Raw genomic sequence first — 25,265 nt, forward strand, 5'->3', positions numbered from 1 at the left:
AAGAGAGCAGTTATCCTTCTGATAGGACTGTAATATTGGTCCTGATGTTTCGCCTATCACAGGTTGTCACCGGTTCTGACCCAAAAGCGAATCGTCATGGCCCTGTTCAAGCTGGAAACCTGCACCAAGTAGTGGGGGAAACATTCGGTCTTAGGGTTACATGACATTTTCAACTAAAACCAGAAAAACTATGCATTTTGGCTGTTTTACACAAGGAGTTTTGGGGCCTGAAAACGCAAACTTCTTAAAACGAGTTTCAAAGGGCAAGTTATTGAAAATTATGCCATCATGCGCACACGTATTATGGGTTCAGTCTATAGGCATGCATGCAAGTACTTCAACAACTTGCGAGACATTCAAAGCTACGATGGTGGACTAAAGGACTGTGTTTGACGCGTCTCCAGCAAAGTAATAAAGCAACCTCATTGTCCATCCAGTCAATTGTTCGATGCGGTCACCATCTTCATCGTTTGTATTCAGTGCTCTGTGGAAGAACGCTTGGGCAGACATGTATTTCTTTACAAAATCAACTACTGGTTTTACAACTACTTGCCTGGCGTGCATAGTGTTTAGTCGTTTTTTGCAAATCTGTTTGAACTGGGATCATTGACAACTGTCTGTATGTGACACTTTTCAAAAATGTCAAAGGAAAAAAAAACATCTCAGTTTTTAGTACATTGTCATGTAAATGTACCCTTAGTATAAGAGGGCCATCCATGTGTATATGCAGGGTGCACAGCTATTAAAGAAACACTGGTATAATATCAGGGTTTATATACTGTAGGATACATTCCTGATATTCAGGAGGCTATTTTAAACTATTGTCACCATCATAACTGCATTATGTCCAGCAACTTTTAACCACCAACTGAACTTGATTGCCATCTAAAGTGTCAGCATCATAAAGCAAGTCACATTTTCTGGAGCTCAGCAAATGCTATGGGAGGTAAAAAGGGTTAGATATAAGATATTTAACTTAATATTCTGAAGTCTTCTGAAAGAACTGGCATTGGTCAAAGTTCAGTCAGAAGTGTAGAACATTGAGAACGTCATTCAGCCAACTTTGTCTACAGGAACGGAGTAGAGCTACCTTAAGCTTGTGTAAAGGAAAGGCCCGAGAATTTCACTTGGTAAACTTCATACAGGGAAGGGGGAAAATGAAAGAAACCATGGGACACTACAGTAGGTTAGTGTAAATTCACAAAGGGTTTCCAAACCAGTTTTTCCCCGCATCATTTGAAGTATCTGAGATAATGCACTGGAGTTAAAGTGGAGGAATATTGTCAACATGTGAAAGTTTAGCGATGACTTGAGTTTCCATCAGCTTAATTGATGCTGGAAAACAGTCACAAATCCTTTTATGACCTAACAGTTATAGGTTGATTTAATACAGAGCAAAGACTAAACAGGCATAATTGGGCTGATGGTACATGGGATATTGATAACGCCAATGGGAATCACCAATTACCTACTCAAACCAGTTCTCCTAGGAGTAGTTCAGAGTCACATGAAAAACACAAAGCCAAACAGAGTAAAAGGAATATGGCCCATTTTGCCAGTTTTATTGAAATCCAGTCTTTTTCTGCCCTTGAACCATGATGGGACCAAAGGTGGTCTTCCCTTCCCACTGAGGACCTAGAAAAGAACAAAGTTAAGAAACTCCTCTTTTAGGGACACCTTAGAAATGCATTCTACCAACCTCCATAGCCAGCAGGGGCACTCAAACTGTCTGCTCCACACGTCAAGTCACAACAGCCACAGACTTGGTCATTGCCATCAGCAGCAAACCACCTGCAATTTAGATGATCAGACACTGCACCTTCAGCTTAAGCACACTCAACATGGCAAGCTTACCCATTGGAATAGAAGGAACAAGACTTGTGCTGGGCATCAGTGGGTGTGGAGGCAAGAGTGGCCTTCAGAATGCATGTGATGTAGATCTGCAAGAGCAACAGAAGTCACAGAACTGATTGCAAGAGTGAATCAACTCATGATCCACATTTCTACATACAGAGGGATGGTCTCCTTGCTGGAACAGGAAGGCTTCGAGCTGGAACTGTAGTTGGTCAGTCCGAGTTTGAGGCAGGAAGTATGAGCTGGAACCTGTAGACTTGCCATCCACAAAGCACCTGAAAACAGATGGTGGCATTACCAAGAGCAATTTGTAGGGGTATCAAGTAGTCCACAAGACACCCACCAGTTGTGGCAGTCACTGCATTAATTGGGTTTGTTTGGAGTCCCACAGAAAGACGGTCACCTAAACCCCAACACTTGATGCAACCCTACACCAAACATTCAATAATCCAAAAACTCTTGGCTGCCAGGCATTACCTCCTGGACCTAGCTGGAGGTCAACTATTGCAGAACAAATCTTACCCATGATTCTCAATAAAGGAATATCTTGGCTGAGCTTGCACATCAGGCAATGGAGTGGCCACACAACTGTCCACAACAACACGTAGAGGACCATGATTGAACAGATTCACGGAGGCTTCAAATTTAATAATGTCACCCAGGAAAAACAAGTTGGAAGGCCTCTGGAAGGACCAGTCATCTGCAAGAGAAACCGCATTTCAGATACAGCCAGTCACAAAGCTGAATTTGGATTAAATACAAACCAGTCATGAGCTTCAAGGAGAAAACCAAGACTTCTTCCCCAGCCGCCACCGAAGCGAAAGGGACCCATGCGGGAATCAAGACATTACTGCTCACATTCTGAAACCTGCAGTTTGACAAGGAGAGCAGTGCTTCAGGCAAAAACTGCCAAAATGTTTAGGGTGGTTGCCAGGGCATGCCATGGGGTTAAGGTGATAAAAGCTTGTGCAATTTCCAGCAAGCTAAGGCACAAACTTATGCGAGAAATTACTGAAACTGCAGATTTAAAAATTCCAGCAAACATCTTCAGTTTACCTTTCCTCAGTCAAGTTAAAGCTGTACTCATGACTGAAAGAGTCCCAAGGGATAAAATGGCTGCCAAATGGTGTTGGTGTACTCAGCTAAAAAGTAGCCATGCTTGCATGTGGATTAGCCACTTCAGAGAAATAACTCGTTTACTTGAGCCTCTGCATTTATAAAGTAAAATGGTCAATGGTTCACTTTCAGTCTCAAGGAGACAGTCTACATTCAGTTAGCAGCTAGTAGTGAAGCCAAATATCTTAAGTGCAACTCATAGGAAGGCTACTTGCTGTTAGCTTGTAGGCTTCAAAGTTACATTGCAAGAGTGTTGCCAGCTCTGCTGCCAAATGAACACTTGCATTGAAGGATAGTCGTCAAGGAACAGGTTTTACACCAAGTTCCATGCTTAATGATGGGTCTAACAAAGCCTAGAAGTACAAGCTATAGTAATACTCCCCTTAGAAATCACCATGACTTGGAGCTGAATGTTACAAGATCACTTGCCTTGAATAATGGCACTGAATGCCAATGTTGGCACTATTAGCCCTGTGAATCGGAGTTCCAGCAAATGGCTCAGGGGTGTATGTAAGGGCAAAGATGTAGACGAGCTCATCTTCAGTCAGCTGTAAAAACGACTGATGGTTACAGATGTTCATACTCAGCTACAGCAAAGAGTGGTGTACGGAATTCTCACCATCAGCACACTGTTGCAGTCCTGTAGCTCATATTCAAAGATGAGAACCTTCGAATCGGAGTCCTCACCAACTGCAGAACAGCCTCCCAAAGTAAGGCCAGATGGCTGGATCAAGAGACCATTACCAAACAAGTCTCGCTTTGCTTCTACAAGTACTGCTCTCTCTCCACATTGAACAGCTACACTGCTAGGAGTAACAGGCTGCCGCAACTGAAAATCCACTGCCAACTTGCTCAGTACTTCAGGAACAATGGGGTATCTCCAGTCCAATGGCTTCACTGGACCTTGCAGTAGCTGCTTGGTCTGAACACCAAGAGGCTCTTGCACAAGCCCTCTGGAATCACCACTCAAAGCACTCTGATATGGAGCAGCCATCTGTTTATGATTCCAAAGACCAGCAGGTGAAAAGACAGGACCTCTGGATGAAGAAGCCGCAGAAGCCAAATCTGATTTGGGATCTTTAAATCGTCCCAAATTCTCCCATGCTCCACAGAGCCCAAAAACAGCACACACGAGAACCACCACTGTACCTTGACTAAGCTCCATTTTGACAAACATACACACAATGCCACAGTACACACCACTGCTAGCTTGGGCCATTAAATACAGCTTTGAATTAAGGTGTCTCCTCCCCTTTCAGCTTAATTCATTAACTTAATTCTACCCTGGACCTGCAGAATTCAAGTGTTAACAAATGACAATATAGAGAGGCCATAACCTATATCCCAATCAGGCTGGAGATGAAGCTACATATATGCAGCTGGCATATTAACTGTTTGAGAGCTTTATAAATTTAGTATGAGAGGCTTTATTTGGATTAAAATAGAAAGAGAGTAAGCAGGTTAAACCATAACAATTAATATAAATCAGGATGCTGAAAATGTGTGGAGCTTAGCAGTCCAGAAACTGTCTCTACTTGGTCAGGTACTAAGTCATAAATCTTAAAATTCTTGTATTTTTCATTAAATGTGCAATAAAGTTATGATGCAGTGGAACTGTCAGTTTCATAACATTTAAAATGAATGATTTTCATATTAAATGATCCACAACAAAAAATGATAGTTTCCAGAATAGTGTCAGTTCTAACCCTCTGTGGCTCTGTGTGTGTACATTTAAATTATAATTTATACATCTTGTTACCATATGTTTTTGACATCTGGCATTGTATTCTTTGAAGTGTCTTGGAGTACCATGTTAATACCATGGCACATATATGATTCATGGTGTTGGGGAGGGCATTACCCCCTTAGATTTTCTCAAACAGCTTAGACAGACACACTGCACTTATTGCATAGTGGTGTCACTTATATGTGGAATCCAATTTCAAATTTTAGCTTCCATTGTTGTGAATTTAGTGATAAAATGTGTAGCTGACATGAAAATTCTAGCACTGACAAGTCGTATCATTATTATGCATGCAATATAACATCATATGGATACAAAAGTCTAAATAACTACAAATTTTAAGAAGATAAAATGAGCTAAAATTGAAAAAAATAAAAATAAATAGATTATATGAAAACACACTTTTACAAAGTACTGCCACGGTCCTGTTTTTTAAGGCATGTTTGTCAATGCATCCGTTTGGACAACACAATTGCATTCTTTCAAGAAAAACAACAAAAAGAAAGAGACAATGCATTGCTTTAGCAATTTAAAATATTTATTTTCTGAATGAAAAATAAAGTTGTTTACAATGGGATATAATTTAGCACTGATAGCTGTACATTATCAGAAAACATCTTATTACTATAATAGAGTAAGTAAAATCATCCTATTTGGAATTACAACTTGTCGGTTCATTGTTCATTGTGCAGAAATTAACGCTAACAATAAAATCAAAGTAATTTAACAATTTAAATTTGCAATTGTCATTTTTCATAATATTTTGAGAATAAAGTAAAAATAATAAGAAAGTCAAAGCATTATGAGATTAAAGTCATAATATTTTGAGAATAAATCAAAAGGAAAGTAACATCAAAGTGATGTGGTGGACAAGAGCAAAGTGGAGCATCTGGGTCATTACATACAACACCAGCGAGATAACTTGGCTACACAACCGAGCTGAATTTGTGGGAAGTTTTTGCAAGCTCTCTGTTCATCATGAATGAGGTGTGCATTAGTACATGAGTTTTCCACATGTGGGCGCCTGTTAAGGGAGGCGCGAGATATAGGCTCGCACTCAAGTGAAGCGAAGAATAATTGGAACTGCTGTGAATTATATAAGTCCATATCAAGACATTGTATGTGGTAACGTCCCCTCAGTTACAGTGTTGTTTAGAGACGAAAACCCCAATAACAACGCAGAGCGGGACTGCTTGAATCTGTCTGGTTCTTTCTCCTGAATAAATTAAATTTCCTACATAACCGCTGCAGTGTCCGGATACTAATAACTCTGTGCTGATGAGCCAAAAGATCAAGGATTTCTTTATTGCAAAATCCAATCCTAAAGTATGATTTAACTACGTCCTCCACATCCATCTCTTACATTAACGAAGCTGCCGGCTCGGTGTCCATTCTATCATTGTGAAAATGACGCTCTGTTTAGACTAATATTGAGATATTTTTTCTAATATTTCTACTTTATTCTCTCAATGCTACAACTTTATTCTAATAATTTGTACTTTACTCTCAAAATATTATTACTATAATCTAAAAATGCTACAACTATATTCTTGTAATTTTTACTTTATTCACAAAATATTACGACTTTATCAAAATCGTAAATATTTAACATGGCAATAAAACGGCATCGTGGGATCACCGAGTAAAGTTAAAAATAACGTCATTTTTTATAAACACATCTCGAAACACCTGCGTTGGGTTTCATGACTGCTATTAAACATGATTCCAGGCTGTTTTTAACAAAGCACAGTTTCAAAGCTTGATTAACAGTAAGACCCTTTCCCTTTTGCTCTGGTGTGCAGACTTAAGTACCAAAATTAGATAAGTTAAATGTCATTTGATTATAAACCATTTAAAAATCAAGGCACCCCAAAGAGGCCATTTAAATGCAGCAATTTAACGCCACGCACATGACATGGAAATGTGAATCAGCCCGGGCAGAGCGCATATACAGGCAGTCATTTTTGTTTGACTTATTGTAAGATTTTATCATTTTAAGACCCATGTATTATGCTATTTACGCTTATAGCTCACTGTGCTGCTATTTTGAGTTGCGTTTGCATTGCAATAAACATTCTTTATTCCCGCATACCGACTCCCGACTAAACCCGAATAACCGAACAAGTTGACTGGCGCATAGAGTAAAATCTACTTGGTGTGTGGATTGTTAAAAACAAATGAAGATTACAAATTAGGTTTTTAAAGATTATATATTTAGAAATAAGTCTTGCATAATATAACCTCAGTGCCTCTAATACACAAAAGCTGCACCCCGTGAGAGAAAACAGAAATCTCCAACACGAGGCGTAACGTTTAGTCTGATGAACTTGAGCACGAAAGTCAAAGTGCGAACTGTCAATTAATGCAAATTGAACTCACTGATTGGAATTAATTTACATTTGAAGCCAGAATTGAAGGCTGCCTTGTTGCTTTTGTACCCTGATGTAATTAACATTAAGCCTTACTTTTTTCCTCTTTTTTTTTTTTTTTTTTCTCATCACAAAAAATAATTTGGGGCTATTAACAAAAGATCCAGGGGCTTCAGCTCTATCAGCCATGGTCTAGCTAAGCTGCTGGTTTTAAGTCAGTCTAAAAAAAATGTAGGAAAAAAATAAAATTATTTCCTGCTTGTGTGAACATAGCGTGGGTGGTTCTTGTTCAGAATAAGCTGTAATGTGGACCAGACTTTATTCTGATTGTCAAAAGTCTGGCTTTGAGATGTTGAGACCTAGTATGTCTTCACAATATAACTCTATGTAGACACACTGAGTCAAGATAAACAGAACATACTCTATTCTGGCAGATAGTCTTTCTCCTCATGGAAGTTCACGAGTGTGATGAGATGTTCCTCATACTACATGATGATTTCTCATTGGCAGCGCGTGTCTCTCAGCTGTTAGAAATGTTGAAAACACACAAACAATATTTAATAAAATGGCATTTCTATGCTTCAACATCAAATCAGTACCAACCAGCATAAATCAGCAGTAACCAGCCTCAAAACGGCACCAAATCAGTATTAACCAACATCTAACCGACATAAAAATCACTAAACCAGCACTAACCTTGCATAAACCTGACTAAAACAGTGGGTACATTCTTTATGTAGTAGACTAACTACTACACGTGTAGTGTACGGTTCATACATCTACCGTTCTACAAAATATCACTGTATTTTTATTAGTATTATGAAGTGCTTCCTTCTTGAACATCTGAAACTTTTCTTTTTTTACTTTACAATCACAGATAAAACATCAAGTTTGTTCGAGGTTTCTGTGTTTTGGTCGGTCAACATTTTTGTTTTTTCCATTTTATAACACCTCAGACATTAAAAGAGTGGAATGAGTAGTCAGAATGACTACCGACAGAATTTGTGTCATGTTGATTATCATTTATTTTTATTTCGACTCCTCTCCACTTTTATTTTAAAAGTAAATATCAAGGTTTACAGTGAGGTACTTGTAACGGAAGTGAATGGGGGCAATTTTTGTAGGGTTTAAAGGCAGAAATGTGAAGCTAATAATTTTAAAAACACTTAAAGGAATAGTTCACCCAAAAATGAAAATTCTCATGATTTACTCATCCTCCTGGCATCCCAGATGTGTATGACTTTCTTCTGCAGAACACAAATGAAGATTTTAAGAATATCTCCACTCTAGGAGTCCTGGGTAGCTCAGCAAGTATTGACGCTGACTACCACCCCTGGAGTCGCAAGTTCAAATCCCGGGCATGCAGAGTGACTACAGCCAGGTCTCCTAAGCAACCAAATTGGCCCAGTTGCGAGAGAGGGTAGAGTCACATGGGGTAACCTCCTCGTGGTCGCTATAATGTGGTTCTTGCTCTCGGTGGGGCACATGGTGAGTTGTGTGTGGATGCCGCAGGGAATAGCGTGAGCCTTCACACGAGCTACGTCTCTGCAGTAATGTGCTCAACAAGCCACGTGATAAAATGCACGGATTGACGGTCTCAGACACGGAAGCAACTGAGATTAGTCATCTGCCACCCGGATTGAGGAGAGTCACTACACAACCACGAGGACTTAGAGCGCATTGGGAATTGGGCATTCCAAATTGGGAAGAAAAAAATTAATAAATCTCAGCTCTTTAGATCCATACAATGCAAGTGAAGGGTGCCAACATTTTGAAGATCCAAAATCCACAAAAAGAGCATAAAAGTAATCCAGTGGTTAAACTGATATCTTCAGAAGTGGTATGATAGGTGGAGAGAAACAGATCAATATTTAAGTCCTTTTTTTAATCATAAATTATCCTCCCTGCCCAGTAGGGGGCATAATGCACAGAATGTAAATCACCAAAAAACAGGAGTCAGTGAAAGTACAATAATCAAATAAACTGTACTAAACAAAGACAGAAATAAACTCAGAAACGTCCTCTCATTTTCAACTGCTTTTATTTTCAGCAAACTTAACATGTGTAAATATTTGTATGAATATAAAAAGATTCAACAGCTAAGACATAAACTGAACAAGTTTCACAGACATGTGAAAAGTAACAGTCAGTATCTGGTGTGGCCACCAGCTGCATTAAGTACTGCAGTGCATCTCCTCCTCATGGACTGCACCAGATTTGCCAGTTCTTGTTGTGAGATGTTAATCTTCCACCAAGGCACTTGCAAGTTCCCGGACATTTCTGGGGGGATTGGCCCTAGCCCTCACCCTCCGATCCAACAGGTCCCAGACGTGCTCAATGGGATTGAGGTCCTGGCTCTTTGCTGGCCATGGCAGAACACTGACATTCCTGTCTTGCAGGAAATCATGCACAGAACGAGCAGTATGGCTGGTGGCATTGTCATGCTGGAGGGTCATGTCAGGATGAGCCTGCAGGAAGGGTACCACATGAGGGAGGAGGATGTCTTCCCTGTAATGCACAGTGTTGAGATTGCCTGCAATGACAACAAGCTTAGTCCAATGATGCTGTGTCACACCGCCCCAGACCATGACAGACCCTCCACCTCCAAACCAATCCCTCTCCAGAGTACAGGCCTTGGTGTAACGCTCATTCCGTTAGTCCGACCATCACCCCTGGCGAGACAAAACCATGACTCGTCAGTGAAGAGCACTTTTTGCCAGTCCTGTCTGGTCCAGCTAAGGTGGGTCTGTGCCCATAGGCAAAGTTGTTGCCAGTGATGTCTGGTAAGGACCTGCCTAACAACAGGCATACAAGCCCTCAGTCCAGCCTCTCTCAGCCTATTGCGGACAGTCCGAGAACTGGAGGGATTGTGCATTCCTGGTGTATCTTGGGCTGTCGCACAGGTGTGATATTCAGATGTACCGATCTTGCGCAGGTGTTGTTACACGTGGTCTGCCACTGCGAGGACGATCAGCTGTCCTTCCTGTCTCCCTGTAGCGCTGTTTTAGGCATCTCACAGTATGGACATTGCAATTTATTGCCTTGGCCACATCTGCAGTCCTCATGCCTCCATGCAGCATGTCTAAGGCACGTTCACGCAGATGAGCAGGGGCCCTGGGCATCTTTATTTTGGTGTTTTTCAGAGTCAGTAGAAAGGTCTCTTTAGTGTCCTAAGTTTTTAGGACTGTGACCTTAATTGCCTTCCGTCTGTAAGCTGTTAGTGTCTTAACGACTGTTCCACAGGTGCATGTTCATTTATTGTTTATGGTTCATTGAACAAGCATGGAAAACATTGTTTAAACCCTGTACAATAAAGATCTGTAAAATTATTTGGACTTTCACAAATTTCTTTAAAATACAGTGTCCTGAAAAAGGGACGTTTCTTTTTTGCTGATTTTACATGGTGAAACTGCAGTGCAGGAATGGAAGTCTCTGAGAAATATGGTACAGACACACCCTACATGACATTAAACCAGCCAAATAAGGGTTTGACCTGAAGTGTGGTCTTTGGCTACACTATAACCCAACAGACCATTTTAAACATGTTTCAGGTATAAAAAAGGAGACCTTTTGGAAAGACTTGAAGCAATGATAAAAAACCTGACACTTGTGTAGGAAAGTTTGACATCAATAAACTAAAGGACAAGTCAGAGATGTAAAATGTCATGTTTTCCATTGACAGAACTTATGAGTCAAGATTCTTGCTTGCACACTTAAGCATAATATCTGCACCACCAAATGGAATTGCAAAATTAACACCTTTCCCTTGCATTGGTTAGGATTAGGGATGGGTTACGGCATCTGCTGCCTGCCAGGAACAAACCCAGACACCTTTACAATGGGCAGATGTGATTCCAAATGCCAGGATCTTAATGCATTTTTCAAAGACTCAAACTACATTAAAAGACAATGAACTAACCTCGCACACTTGAGACGTTATTTGTAGGTGCGTCAGACACAAGCTCTAGCAAAGTCAATAAAACATATCCCACACACAATCCTGGCTTGCAAAGAGTATCAATTTATTAAGCAACATTGGTCACTCAACCTTTGTCACGCATTTTGCCTGCCAAAGGTTGTGACCAAAACATTGCAAGCTTTAACAGTTTGATGTGACATAACCAAATGAATTTGATTACATTTTTAATCAGTTGACAGCCCTAGTTCAACACTGTTAGTCCATCTTAATATGCAGAGACACTAGCCTAGTTTCCATCCACTTTTCGTGCTATTTTGTTATCAACAATGTGAAAATGCGTAAAACAAATTTTGCGAAATTTGCCATCTTCTGCGTGCTTCCATTCAAATGGCACGTGTGATGACATGCCTAAAAAAAAAAAAGTCGCATAAGTTTTGGTTTAGTGCAAAATAAATCTGTCCTTAAGCCGTTTCCATGCAGAAATGTGTGTTTATCACTAATTCGCCTTCCAGATGTCCCTATTTTTTTCCTCCGAAGTTCTGGTAAAATGGGGAGATTCATTGAAATTAGCCAGCTTACTGTCATTTTAATTTCACAAATAAAAGCAATCAGAAGAGGAATTGCAATCAAAAGAGAGCAGTTATCCTTCTGATAGGACTGTAATATTGGTCCTGATGTTTCGCCTATCACAGGTTGTCACCGGTTCTGACCCAAAAGCGAATCGTCATGGCCCTGTTCAAGCTGGAAACCTGCACCAAGTAGTGGGGGAAACATTCGGTCTTAGGGTTACATGACATTTTCAACTAAAACCAGAAAAACTATGCATTTTGGCTGTTTTACACAAGGAGTTTTGGGGCCTGAAAACGCAAACTTCTTAAAACGAGTTTCAAAGGGCAAGTTATTGAAAATTATGCCATCATGCGCACACGTATTATGGGTTCAGTCTATAGGCATGCATGCAAGTACTTCAACAACTTGCGAGACATTCAAAGCTACGATGGTGGACTAAAGGACTGTGTTTGACGCGTCTCCAGCAAAGTAATAAAGCAACCTCATTGTCCATCCAGTCAATTGTTCGATGCGGTCACCATCTTCATCGTTTGTATTCAGTGCTCTGTGGAAGAACGCTTGGGCAGACATGTATTTCTTTACAAAATCAACTACTGGTTTTACAACTACTTGCCTGGCGTGCATAGTGTTTAGTCGTTTTTTGCAAATCTGTTTGAACTGGGATCATTGACAACTGTCTGTATGTGACACTTTTCAAAAATGTCAAAGGAAAAAAAAACATCTCAGTTTTTAGTACATTGTCATGTAAATGTACCCTTAGTATAAGAGGGCCATCCATGTGTATATGCAGGGTGCACAGCTATTAAAGAAACACTGGTATAATATCAGGGTTTATATACTGTAGGATACATTCCTGATATTCAGGAGGCTATTTTAAACTATTGTCACCATCATAACTGCATTATGTCCAGCAACTTTTAACCACCAACTGAACTTGATTGCCATCTAAAGTGTCAGCATCATAAAGCAAGTCACATTTTCTGGAGCTCAGCAAATGCTATGGGAGGTAAAAAGGGTTAGATATAAGATATTTAACTTAATATTCTGAAGTCTTCTGAAAGAACTGGCATTGGTCAAAGTTCAGTCAGAAGTGTAGAACATTGAGAACGTCATTCAGCCAACTTTGTCTACAGGAACGGAGTAGAGCTACCTTAAGCTTGTGTAAAGGAAAGGCCCGAGAATTTCACTTGGTAAACTTCATACAGGGAAGGGGGAAAATGAAAGAAACCATGGGACACTACAGTAGGTTAGTGTAAATTCACAAAGGGTTTCCAAACCAGTTTTTCCCCGCATCATTTGAAGTATCTGAGATAATGCACTGGAGTTAAAGTGGAGGAATATTGTCAACATGTGAAAGTTTAGCGATGACTTGAGTTTCCATCAGCTTAATTGATGCTGGAAAACAGTCACAAATCCTTTTATGACCTAACAGTTATAGGTTGATTTAATACAGAGCAAAGACTAAACAGGCATAATTGGGCTGATGGTACATGGGATATTGATAACGCCAATGGGAATCACCAATTACCTACTCAAACCAGTTCTCCTAGGAGTAGTTCAGAGTCACATGAAAAACACAAAGCCAAACAGAGTAAAAGGAATATGGCCCATTTTGCCAGTTTTATTGAAATCCAGTCTTTTTCTGCCCTTGAACCATGATGGGACCAAAGGTGGTCTTCCCTTCCCACTGAGGACCTAGAAAAGAACAAGGTTAAGAAACTCCTCTTTTAGGGACACCTTAGAAATGCATTCTACCAACCTCCATAGCCAGCAGGGGCACTCAAACTGTCTGCTCCACACGTCAAGTCACAACAGCCACAGACTTGGTCATTGCCATCAGCAGCAAACCACCTGCAATTTAGATGATCAGACACTGCACCTTCAGCTTAAGCACACTCAACATGGCAAGCTTACCCATTGGAATAGAAGGAACAAGACTTGTGCTGGGCATCAGTGGGTGTGGAGGCAAGAGTGGCCTTCAGAATGCATGTGATGTAGATCTGCAAGAGCAACAGAAGTCACAGAACTGATTGCAAGAGTGAATCAACTCATGATCCACATTTCTACATACAGAGGGATGGTCTCCTTGCTGGAACAGGAAGGCTTCGAGCTGGAACTGTAGTTGGTCAGTCCGAGTTTGAGGCAGGAAGTATGAGCTGGAACCTGTAGACTTGCCATCCACAAAGCACCTGAAAACAGATGGTGGCATTACCAAGAGCAATTTGTAGGGGTATCAAGTAGTCCACAAGACACCCACCAGTTGTGGCAGTCACTGCATTAATTGGGTTTGTTTGGAGTCCCACAGAAAGACGGTCACCTAAACCCCAACACTTGATGCAACCCTACACCAAACATTCAATAATCCAAAAACTCTTGGCTGCCAGGCATTACCTCCTGGACCTAGCTGGAGGTCAACTATTGCAGAACAAATCTTACCCATGATTCTCAATAAAGGAATATCTTGGCTGAGCTTGCACATCAGGCAATGGAGTGGCCACACAACTGTCCACAACAACACGTAGAGGACCATGATTGAACAGATTCACGGAGGCTTCAAATTTAATAATGTCACCCAGGAAAAACAAGTTGGAAGGCCTCTGGAAGGACCAGTCATCTGCAAGAGAAACCGCATTTCAGATACAGCCAGTCACAAAGCTGAATTTGGATTAAATACAAACCAGTCATGAGCTTCAAGGAGAAAACCAAGACTTCTTCCCCAGCCGCCACCGAAGCGAAAGGGACCCATGCGGGAATCAAGACATTACTGCTCACATTCTGAAACCTGCAGTTTGACAAGGAGAGCAGTGCTTCAGGCAAAAACTGCCAAAATGTTTAGGGTGGTTGCCAGGGCATGCCATGGGGTTAAGGTGATAAAAGCTTGTGCAATTTCCAGCAAGCTAAGGCACAAACTTATGCGAGAAATTACTGAAACTGCAGATTTAAAAATTCCAGCAAACATCTTCAGTTTACCTTTCCTCAGTCAAGTTAAAGCTGTACTCATGACTGAAAGAGTCCCAAGGGATAAAATGGCTGCCAAATGGTGTTGGTGTACTCAGCTAAAAAGTAGCCATGCTTGCATGTGGATTAGCCACTTCAGAGAAATAACTCGTTTACTTGAGCCTCTGCATTTATAAAGTAAAATGGTCAATGGTTCACTTTCAGTCTCAAGGAGACAGTCTACATTCAGTTAGCAGCTAGTAGTGAAGCCAAATATCTTCAGTGCAACTCATAGGAAGGCTACTTGCTGTTAGCTTGTAGGCTTCAAAGTTACATTGCAAGAGTGTTGCCAGCTCTGCTGCCAAATGAACACTTGCATTGAAGGATAGTAGTCAAGGAACAGGTTTTACACCAAGTTCCATGCTTAATGATGGGTCTAACAAAGCCTAGAAGTACAAGCTATAGTAATACTCCCCTTAGAAATCACCATGACTTGGAGCTGAATGTTACAAGATCACTTGCCTTGAATAATGGCACTGAATGCCAATGTTGGCACTATTAGCCCTGTGAATCGGAGTTCCAGCAAATGGCTCAGGGGTGTATGTAAGGGCAAAGATGTAGACGAGCTCATCTTCAGTCAGCTGTAAAAACGACTGATGGTTACAGATGTTCATACTCAGCTACAGCAAAGAGTGGTGTACGGAATTCTCACCATCAGCACACTGTTGCAGTCCTGTAGCTCATATTCAAAGATGAGAACCTTCGAATCGGAGTCCTCACCAACTGCAGAACAGCCTCCCAAAGTAAGGCCAGATGGCTGGATCAAGAGACCATTACCAAACAAGTCTCGCTTTGCTTCTACAAGTACTGCTCTCTCTCCACATTGAACAGCTACACTGCTAGGAGTAACAGGCTGCCGCAACTGAAAATCCACTGCCAACTTGCTCAGTACTTCAGGAACAATGGGGTATCTCCAGTCCAATGGCTTCACTGGACCTTGCAGTAGCTGCTTGGTCTGAACACCAAGAGGCTCTTGCACAAGCCCTCTGGAATCACCACTCAAAGCACTCTGATATGGAGCAGCCATCTGTTTATGATTCCAAAGACCAGCAGGTGAAAAGACAGGACCTCTGGATGAAGAAGCCGCAGAAGCCAAATCTGATTTGGGATCTTTAAATCGTCCCAAATTCTCCCATGCTCCACAGAGCCCAAAAACAGCACACACGAGAACCACCACTGTACCTTGACTAAGCTCCATTTTGACAAACATACACACAATGCCACAGTACACACCACTGCTAGCTTGGGCCATTAAATACAGCTTTGAATTAAGGTGTCTCCTCCCCTTTCAGCTTAATTCATTAACTTAATTCTACCCTGGACCTGCAGAATTCAAGCGTTAACAAATGACAATATAGAGAGGCCATAACCTATATCCCAATCAGGCTGGAGATGAAGCTACATATATGCAGCTGGCATATTAACTGTTTGAGAGCTTTATAAATTTAGTATGAGAGGCTTTATTTGGATTAAAATAGAAAGAGAGTAAGCAGGTTAAACCATAACAATTATTATAAATCAGGATGCTGAAAATGTGTGGAGCTTAGCAGTCCAGAAACTGTCTCTACTTGGTCAGGTACTAAGTCATAAATCTTACAATTCTTGTATTTTCAATTAAATGTGCAATAAAGTTATGATGCAGTGGAACTGTCAGTTTCATAACATTTGAAATGAATGATTTTCATATTAAATGATCCACAACAAAAAATGATAATTCCCAGAATAGTGTCAGTTCTAACCCTCTGTGGCTCTGTGTGTGTACATTTAAATTATAAGTAATACAAAAGTCAAACACACAACATCTTGTTACCATATATTTTTGACATATAGCATTGTATTCTTTGAAGTGTCTTGGAGTACCATGTTAATACCATGGCACATACAGGTGCATCTCAATAAATTAGAATGTCGTGGAAAAGTTCATTTATTTCAGTGAAACTCGTGTATTAAATAAATTCAATGCACACAGACTGAAGTAGTTTAAGTCTTTGGTTCTTTTAATTGTGATGATTTTGGCTCACATTTAACAAAAACCCACCAATTCACTATCTCAAAAAATTAGAATACATCATAAGACCCATAAAAAAAAAAAAACATTTTTAGTGAATTGTTAGCCTTCTGGAAAGTATGTTCATTTACTGTATATGTACTCAATACTTGGTAGGGGCTCCTTTTGCTTTAATTACTGCCTCAATTCGGCGTGGCATGGAGGTGATCAGTTTGTGGCACTGCTGAGGTGGTATGGAAGCCCAGGTTTCTTTGGCAGTGGCCTTCAGCTCATCTGCATTTTTTGGTCTCTTGTTTCTCATTTTCCTCTTGACAATACCCCATAGATTCTCTATGGGGTTCAGGTCTGGTGAGTTTGCTGGCCAGTCAAGCACACCAACACCATGGTCATTCAACCAACTTTTGGTGCTTTTGGCAGTGTGGGCAGGTGCCAAATCCTGCTGGAAAATGAAATCAGCATCTTTAAAAAGCTGGTCAGCAGAAGGAAGCATGAAGTGCTCCAAAATTTCTTGGTAAACAGGTGCAGTGACTTTGGTTTTCAAAAAACACAATGGACCAACACCAGCAGATGACATTGCACCCCAAATCATCACAGACTGTGGAAACTTAACACTGGACTTCAAGCAACTTGGGCTATGAGCTTCTCCACCCTTCCTCCAGACTCTTGGACCTTGGTTTCCAAATGAAATACAAAACTTGCTCTCATCTGAAAAGAGGACTTTGGACCACTGGGCAACAGTCCAGTTTTTCTTCTCCTTAGCCCAGGTAGGACGCCTCTGACGTTGTCTGTGGTTCAGGAGTGGCTTAACAAGAGGAATACGACAACTGTAGCCAAATTCCTTGACATGTCTGTGTCTTGATGCCTTGACCCCAGCCTCAGTCCATTCCTTGTGAAGTTCACCCAAATTCTTGTATTGATTTTGCTTGACAATCATAAGGCTGCGGTTCTCTCGGTTGGTTGTGCATCTTTTTCTTCCACACTTTTTCCTTCCACTCAACTTTCTGTTAACATGCTTGGATACAGCACTCTGTGAACAGCCAGCTTCTTTGGCAATGAATGTTTGTGGCTTACCCTCCTTGTGAAGGGTGTCAATGATTGTCTTCTGGACAACTGTCAGATCAGCAGTCTTCCCCATGATTGTGTAGCCTAGTGAACCAAACTGAGAGACCATTTTGAAGGCTCAGGAAACCTTTGCAGTTGTTTTGTGTTGATTAGCTGATTGGCATGTCACCATATTCTAATTTTTTGAGATAGTGAATTGGTGGGTTTTTGTTAAATGTGAGCCAAAATCATCACAATTAAAAGAACCAAAGACTTAAACTACTTCAGTCTGTGTGCATTGAATTTATTTAATACACGAGTTTCACGATTTGAGTTGAATTACTGAAATAAATGAACTTTTCCACGACATTCTAATTTATTGAGATGCACCTGTATATGATTCATGGTGTTGGGGAGGGCATTGCCCCCCTTAGATTTTCTCAAACAGCTTAGACAGACACACTGCACTTACTGCATAGTGGTGTCACTTATATGTGGAATCCAATTTCAAATTTTAGCTTCCATTGTTGTGAATTTAGTGTTAAAATGTGTAGCTGACATGGAAATTCTAGCACTGACAAGTCGTATCATTATTATGCATGCAATATGACATCATATGGATACAAAAGTCTAAATAACTACAAATTTTAAGAAGATAAAATGGGCTAAAATTGAAAAATAAAGAATTATATAAAAACACTTTTACAAAGTACCGCCACGGTCCTGTTTTTTAAGGCATGTTTGTCAATGCATCCGTTTGGACAACACAATTGCATTCTTTCAAGCAAAACAACAAAAAGAAAGAGACAATGCATTGCTTTAACAATTTAAAATATTTATTTTCTGAATGAAAAATAAAGTTGTTTACAATGGGATATAATTTAGCACTGATAGCTGTACATTATCAGAAAACATCTTATTACTATAATAGAGTAAGTAAAATCATCCTATTTGGAATTACAACTTGTCGGTTCATTGTTCATTGTGCAGAAATTAACGCTAACAATAAAATCAAAGTAATTTAACAATTTAAATTTGCAATTGTCATTTTTCATAATATTTTGAGAATAAAGTAAAAATAATAAGAAAGTCAAAGCATTATGAGATTAAAGTCATAATATTTTGAGAATAAATCAAAAGGAAAGTAACATCAAAGTGATGTGGTGGACAAGAGCAAAGTGGAGCATCTGGGTCATTACATACAACACCAGCGAGATAACTTGGCTACACAACCGAGCTGAATTTGTGGGAAGTTTTTGCAAGCTCTCTGTTCATCATGAATGAGGTGTGCATTAGTACATGAGTTTTCCACATGTGGGCGCCTGTTAAGGGAGGCGCGAGATATAGGCTCGCACTCAAGTGAAGCGAAGAATAATTGGAACTGCTGTGAATTATATAAGTCCATATCAAGACATTGTATGTGGTAACGTCCCCTCAGTTACAGTGTTGTTTAGAGACGAAAACCCCAATAACAACGCAGAGCGGGACTGCTTGAATCTGTCTGGTTCTTTCTCCTGAATAAATTAAATTTCCTACATAACCGCTGCAGTGTCCGGATACTAATAACTCTGTGCTGATGAGCCAAAAGATCAAGGATTTCTTTATTGCAAAATCCAATCCTAAAGTATGATTTAACTACGTCCTCCACATCCATCTCTTACATTAACGAAGCTGCCGGCTCGGTGTCCATTCTATCATTGTGAAAATGACGCTCTGTTTAGACTAATATTGAGATATTTTTTCTAATATTTCTACTTTATTCTCTCAATGCTACAACTTTATTCTAATAATTTGTACTTTCAAAATATTATTACTATAATCTAAAAATGCTACAACTATATTCTTGTAATTTTTACTTTATTCACAAAATATTACGACTTTATCAAAATCGTAAATATTTAACATGGCAATAAAACGGCATCGTGGGATCACCGAGTAAAGTTAAAAATAACGTCATTTTTTATAAACACATCTCGAAACACCTGCGTTGGGTTTCATGACTGCTATTAAACATGATTCCAGGCTGTTTTTAACAAAGCACAGTTTCAAAGCTTGATTAACAGTAAGACCCTTTCCCTTTTGCTCTGGTGTGCAGACTTAAGTACCAAAATTAGATAAGTTAAATGTCATTTGATTATAAACCATTTAAAAATCAAGGCACCCCAAAGAGGCCATTTAAATGCAGCAATTTAACGCCACGCACATGACATGGAAATGTGAATCAGCCCGGGCAGAGCGCATATACAGGCAGTCATTTTTGTTTGACTTATTGTAAGATTTTATCATTTTAAGACCCATGTATTATGCTATTTACGCTTATAGCTCAATGTGCTGCTATTTTGAGTTGCGTTTGCATTGCAATAAACATTCTTTATTCCCGCATACCGACTCCCGACTAAACCCGAATAACCGAACAAGTTGACTGGCGCATAGAGTAAAATCTACTTGGTGTGTGGATTGTTAAAAACAAATGAAGATTACAAATTAGGTTTTTAAAGATTATATATTTAGAAATAAGGCTTGCATAATATAACCTCAGTGCCTCTAATACACAAAAGCTGCACCCCGTGAGAGAAAACAGAAATCTCCAACACGAGGCGTAACGTTTAGTCTGATGAACTTGAGCACGAAAGTCAAAGTGCGAACTGTCAATTAATGCAAATTGAACTCACTGATTGGAATTAATTTACATTTGAAGCCAGAATTGAAGGCTGCCTTGTTGCTTTTGTACCCTGATGTAATTAACATTAAGCCTTACTTTTTTCCTCTTTTTTTTTCTCATCACAAAAAATAATTTGGGGCTATTAACAAAAGATCCAGGGGCTTCAGCTCTATCAGCCATGGTCTAGCTAAGCTGCTGGTTTTAAGTCAGTCTAAAAAAAATGTAGGAAAAAAAATAAAATTATTTCCTGCTTGTGTGAACATAGCGTGGGTGGTTCTTGTTCAGAATAAGCTGTAATGTGGACCAGACTTTATTCTGATTGTCAAAAGTCTGGCTTTGAGATGTTGAGACCTAGTATGTCTTCACAATATAACTCTATGTAGACACACTGAGTCAAGATAAACAGAACATACTCTATTCTGGCAGATAGTCTTTCTCCTCATGGAAGTTCATGAGTGTGATGAGATGTTCCTCATACTACATGATGATTTCTCATTGGCAGCGCGTGTCTCTCAGCTGTTAGAAATGTTGAAAACACACAAACAATATTTAATAAAATGGCATTTCTATGCTTCAACATCAAATCAGTACCAACCAGCATAAATCAGCAGTAACCAGCCTCAAAACGGCACCAAATCAGTATTAACCAACATCTAACCGACATAAAAATCACTAAACCAGCACTAACCTTGCATAAACCTGACTAAAACAGTGGGTACATTCTTTATGTAGTAGACTAACTACTACACGTGTAGTGTACGGTTCATACATCTACCGTTCTACAAAATATCACTGTATTTTTATTAGTATTATGAAGTGCTTCTTTCTTGAACATCTGAAACTTTTCTTTTTTTACTTTACAATCACAGATAAAACATCAAGTTTGTTCGAGGTTTCTGTGTTTTGGTCGGTCAACATTTTTGTTTTTTCCATTTTATAACACCTCAGACATTAAAAGAGTGGAATGAGTAGTCAGAATGACTACCGACAGAATTTGTGTCATGTTGATTATCATTTATTTTTATTTCGACTCCTCTCCACTTTTATTTTAAAAGTAAATATCAAGGTTTACAGTGAGGTACTTGTAACGGAAGTGAATGGGGGCAATTTTTGTAGGGTTTAAAGGCAGAAATGTGAAGCTAATAATTTTAAAAACACTTAAAGGAATAGTTCACCCAAAAATGAAAATTCTCATGATTTACTCATCCTCCTGGCATCCCAGATGTGTATGACTTTCTTCTGCAGAACACAAATGAAGATTTTAAGAATATCTCCACTCTAGGGGTCCTGGGTAGCTCAGCAAGTATTGACGCTGACTACCACCCCTGGAGTCGCGAGTTCGAATCCCGGGCATGCAGAGTGACTACAGCCAGGTCTCCTAAGCAACCAAATTGGCCCGGTTGCGAGAGAGGGTAGAGTCACATGGGGTAACCTCCTCGTGGTCGCTATAATGTGGTTCTTGCTCTCGGTGGGGCACGTGGTGAGTTGTGTGTGGATGCCGCAGGGAATAGCGTGAGCCTTCACACGAGCTACGTCTCTGCAGTAATGTGCTCAACAAGCCACGTGATAAAATGCACGGATTGACGGTCTCAGACACGGAAGCAACTGAGATTAGTCATCCGCCACCCGGATTGAGGAGAGTCACTACACAACCACGAGGACTTAGAGCGCATTGGGAATTGGGCATTCCAAATTGGGGAGAAAAAAATTAATAAATCTCAGCTCTTTAGGTCCATACAATGCAAGTGAAGGGTGCCAACATTTTGAAGATCCAAAATCCACAAAAAGAGCATAAAAGTAATCCAGTGGTTAAACTGATATCTTCAGAAGTGGTATGATAGGTGGAGAGAAACAGATCAATATTTAAGTCCTTTTTTTAATCATAAATTATCCTCCCTGCCCAGTAGGGGGCATAATGCACAGAATGTAAATCACCAAAAAAACAGGAGACAGTGAAAGTACAATAATCAAAGTAAATTGTACTAAAAGACAGAAGTAAACTCAGAAACGTCCTCTCATTTTCAACTGCTTTTATTTTCAGCAAAGTTAACGTGTAAATATTTGTATGAACATGAAAAGATTCAACAACTAAGACATAAACTGAGCAAGTTTCACAGATATGTTACTAACAGAAATGGAATAATGTGTCCCTGAATAAAGGAGGGGTAGTGGGGGTCATAAAAATAAGTCAGTATCTGGTGTGGCCACAAGCTGCATTAAGTACTGCAGTGCATCTCATCCTCATGGACTGCACCAGATTAGCCAGTTCTTGCTGTGAGATGTTGCTGTGGATTGGCTCTAGCCCTCACCCTCTGGTCCAACAGGTCCCAGACATGCTCAATGGGATTGAGATATGGGCTCTTCGCTGACCATGGCAGAACACTGACATTCCTGTCTTGCAGGAAGTCATGCACAGAATAAGCAGTATGGCTGGTGGCATTGTCATGCTGGAGGGTCATGTCAGGATGAGCCTGCAGGAAGGGTACCACATGGAGGAAGAGGATGTCTTCCCTGTAATGCACAGTGTCGAGATTGCCTGCAATGACAAGCTTGGTCTGATGATGCTGTGACACCACCCCAGACCATGACAGACCCTCCAACTCAATCCCACTCAAGTACAGGCCTTGGTGTAACACTCATGCCTTCGACGATAAACACAAGTCCAACAATCACCCCTGGTGAGACAATACTGCGACTGGTCCAGTGAAGGTGGGTCTGTACCCATAGGCGGTGTTGCTGCTGGGTACGGACTTGCCTTACAACAGGCCTACAAGCCCTCAGTCCAGCCTCTCTCAGCCTATTGCTGACAGTCCGAGCACTGGAGGAATTGCGCATTCCTGGTGTAACTTGGGCTGTTGTTGCCATCCTGTACCTGTTCTGCAGGTGATATTCAGATGTACCAATCTTGGCCAGGTGTTGTTACACGTGGTCTGCCATTGTGAGGATGATCAGCCGTCCTTCCCGTCTCCCTGTAGCGCTGTTTTAGGCGTCTCACAGTATGGACATTGCAATTTATTGCCCTGGCCACATCTGCAGTCATCATGCCTCAAGGCACATTCACGCAGAGGAGCAGCATCCCTGCACAGCTGTTTTTCCTAATCAGTAGAAAGGACACTAAAGTGACCCAAGTTTGTGTCTTAAACCATTCCACAGGTGCATGTTAGTGGTCCATTGAACAAGCATGCAAAACACTTAAACCCTTTACAAGAGATCTGAAGTTTTGGATTAATAAACTCTAGTGTCCTGAAAAGGGGGCTTCTTTTTGAAAATTGCAGTGCAGAAATGGAAGTCTGAGAAATGTGGTACATACCCTACATGACATTAAACCAGCCAAATAAGGGTTTAATCTTAAGTGTGGTGTTGGCTACAGTATAACCCAAGAAACAATTTAAACTGGCTTTCTATTTGAGAACTTTAGGAAAAGTTCTATAGCAATAAAATCTGACACTTTAGAAAGTTAGATGTCAATAAACTAAAGGACAAGAGTCAGATGTAAAGTGTCATGTTTCCATTGACAGAACTCACGCAAGAATCTTGACACTTAAGCATAATCTGCACCAAACAGGATTTACACCTTTGTCTTGCAAAGGTTAAGGATGGGTAAGGGCATCTGCTGCCTGCCAGGACCAAACCCAGGCACCCTTACAGATGTAACACCAAATGCATTTTTCAAATTAATACCACTGAGCTACCAACCTCACATGAAGCTAGCAAGTGGTGCATCAGACAAGCCAAAAACCTAGCTTGCAAGAGTATCAATTTATTAAGAAACACTGGTCACTCAGGCAATTTGCCTGGCAGACATTTGAGTGACCAAGACACTACAGACTTAGGTTGACAACCAAATGAATTTAAGTTAACAGCCCTGGTTAAATACTCATAGGTTTGATTTGTATAAAATTAACAGGCAAATTGGTCTACCAATGGGACCAATTACCTACTCAATCAGCTTTACTAGAAAGCTAAGAGTTCAGAGTCACATGAAAAACACAAAGCCAAACAGAGTAAAAGGAATATGGCCCATTTTGCCAGTTTTTATTGAAATCCAGTCTTTTTCTGCCCTTGAACCATGATGGGACCAAAGGTGGTCTTCCCTTCCCACTGAGGACCTAGAAAAGAACAAGGTTAAGAAACTCCTCTTTTAGGGACACCTTAGAAATGCATTCTACCAACCTCCATAGCCAGCAAGGGCACTCAAACTGTCTGCTCCACATGTCAAGTCACAACAGCCACAGACTTGGTCATTGCCATCAGCAGCAAACCACCTGCAATTTAGATGATCAGACACTGCACCTTCAGCTTAAGCACACTCAACATGGCAAGCTTACCCATTGGAATAGAAGGAACAAGACTTGTGCTGGGCATCAGTGGGTGTGGAGGCAAGAGTGGCCTTCAGAATGCATGTGATGTAGATCTGCAAGAGCAACAGAAGTCACAAAACTGATTGCAAGAGTGAATCAACTCATGATCCACATTTCTACATACAGAGGGATGGTCTCCTTGCTGGAACAGGAAGGCTTCAAGCTGGAACTGCAGTTGGTCAGTCCGAGTTTGAGGCAGGAAGTAGGAGCTGGAACCTGTAGACTTGCCATCCACAAAGCATCTAAAAGACAAAAGGGTGACATTACCCTTACAAATGGCTTTTGGTATCTAGTCCACAAGACAACCACCAGTTGTGGCAGTCACTGCATTAATTAGGTTTGTTTGGAGTCTAACAGAAAGACACTCACCTAAACCAACTTGACGCAACCCTACACCAAACATTTAACCTAAAAATGTCTGGCTGCCAGGCATTACCTCCTGGACCTAGCTGGAGGGCAACTATTGCAGAATGAATCTTACCCATGATTCTCAATAAAGGAATATCTGGGCTGAGCTTGCACATCAGGCAATGGAGTGGCCACACAACTGTCCACAAGAACACGTAGGGGACCATGATTGAACAGATTCACAGAGGCTTCAAATTTAATAATGTCACCCAGGAA

General features: G+C 40.5%; 2 protein-coding genes across 11 annotated transcripts in view; both read right to left on the reverse strand.

Annotated features, from left to right (window-relative positions):
* Positions 1 to 25,265, reverse strand: part of LOC127410768 (zona pellucida sperm-binding protein 3-like) — a 41,241-nt gene that overhangs the window by 11,626 nt on the left and 4,350 nt on the right. The window lies entirely within an intron of this gene.
* Positions 1,485 to 25,254, reverse strand: LOC127410742 (zona pellucida sperm-binding protein 3-like). Of its 10 annotated transcripts, none has more exons than XM_051645952.1 (8): positions 25,011 to 25,254; positions 24,766 to 24,883; positions 13,487 to 13,572; positions 2,377 to 2,554; positions 2,012 to 2,129; positions 1,855 to 1,940; positions 1,700 to 1,791; positions 1,485 to 1,635 (listed from the first exon to the last, which is right to left on the reverse strand). In XM_051645952.1, the coding sequence occupies exons 3-8, from the start codon at positions 13,521 to 13,523 to the stop codon at positions 1,562 to 1,564; spliced, it is 585 nt and encodes a 194-aa protein (XP_051501912.1). In that variant the 5' UTR covers positions 13,524 to 13,572; positions 24,766 to 24,883; positions 25,011 to 25,254; the 3' UTR covers positions 1,485 to 1,561. The 10 variants fall into 10 exon arrangements, with proteins under 10 accessions (XP_051501912.1, XP_051501915.1, XP_051501914.1 ...); XM_051645955.1 differs by lacking the exons at positions 1,855 to 1,940; positions 2,012 to 2,129; positions 2,377 to 2,554 and adding exons at positions 13,644 to 13,761; positions 14,009 to 14,186; positions 24,609 to 24,694; XM_051645954.1 differs by lacking the exons at positions 1,700 to 1,791; positions 1,855 to 1,940; positions 2,012 to 2,129; positions 2,377 to 2,554 and adding exons at positions 13,332 to 13,423; positions 13,644 to 13,761; positions 14,009 to 14,186; positions 24,609 to 24,694.

This window comes from Myxocyprinus asiaticus, chromosome 20 (assembly GCF_019703515.2).
Source record: "Myxocyprinus asiaticus isolate MX2 ecotype Aquarium Trade chromosome 20, UBuf_Myxa_2, whole genome shotgun sequence".
Lineage (NCBI taxonomy): Eukaryota > Metazoa > Chordata > Actinopteri > Cypriniformes > Catostomidae > Myxocyprinus > Myxocyprinus asiaticus.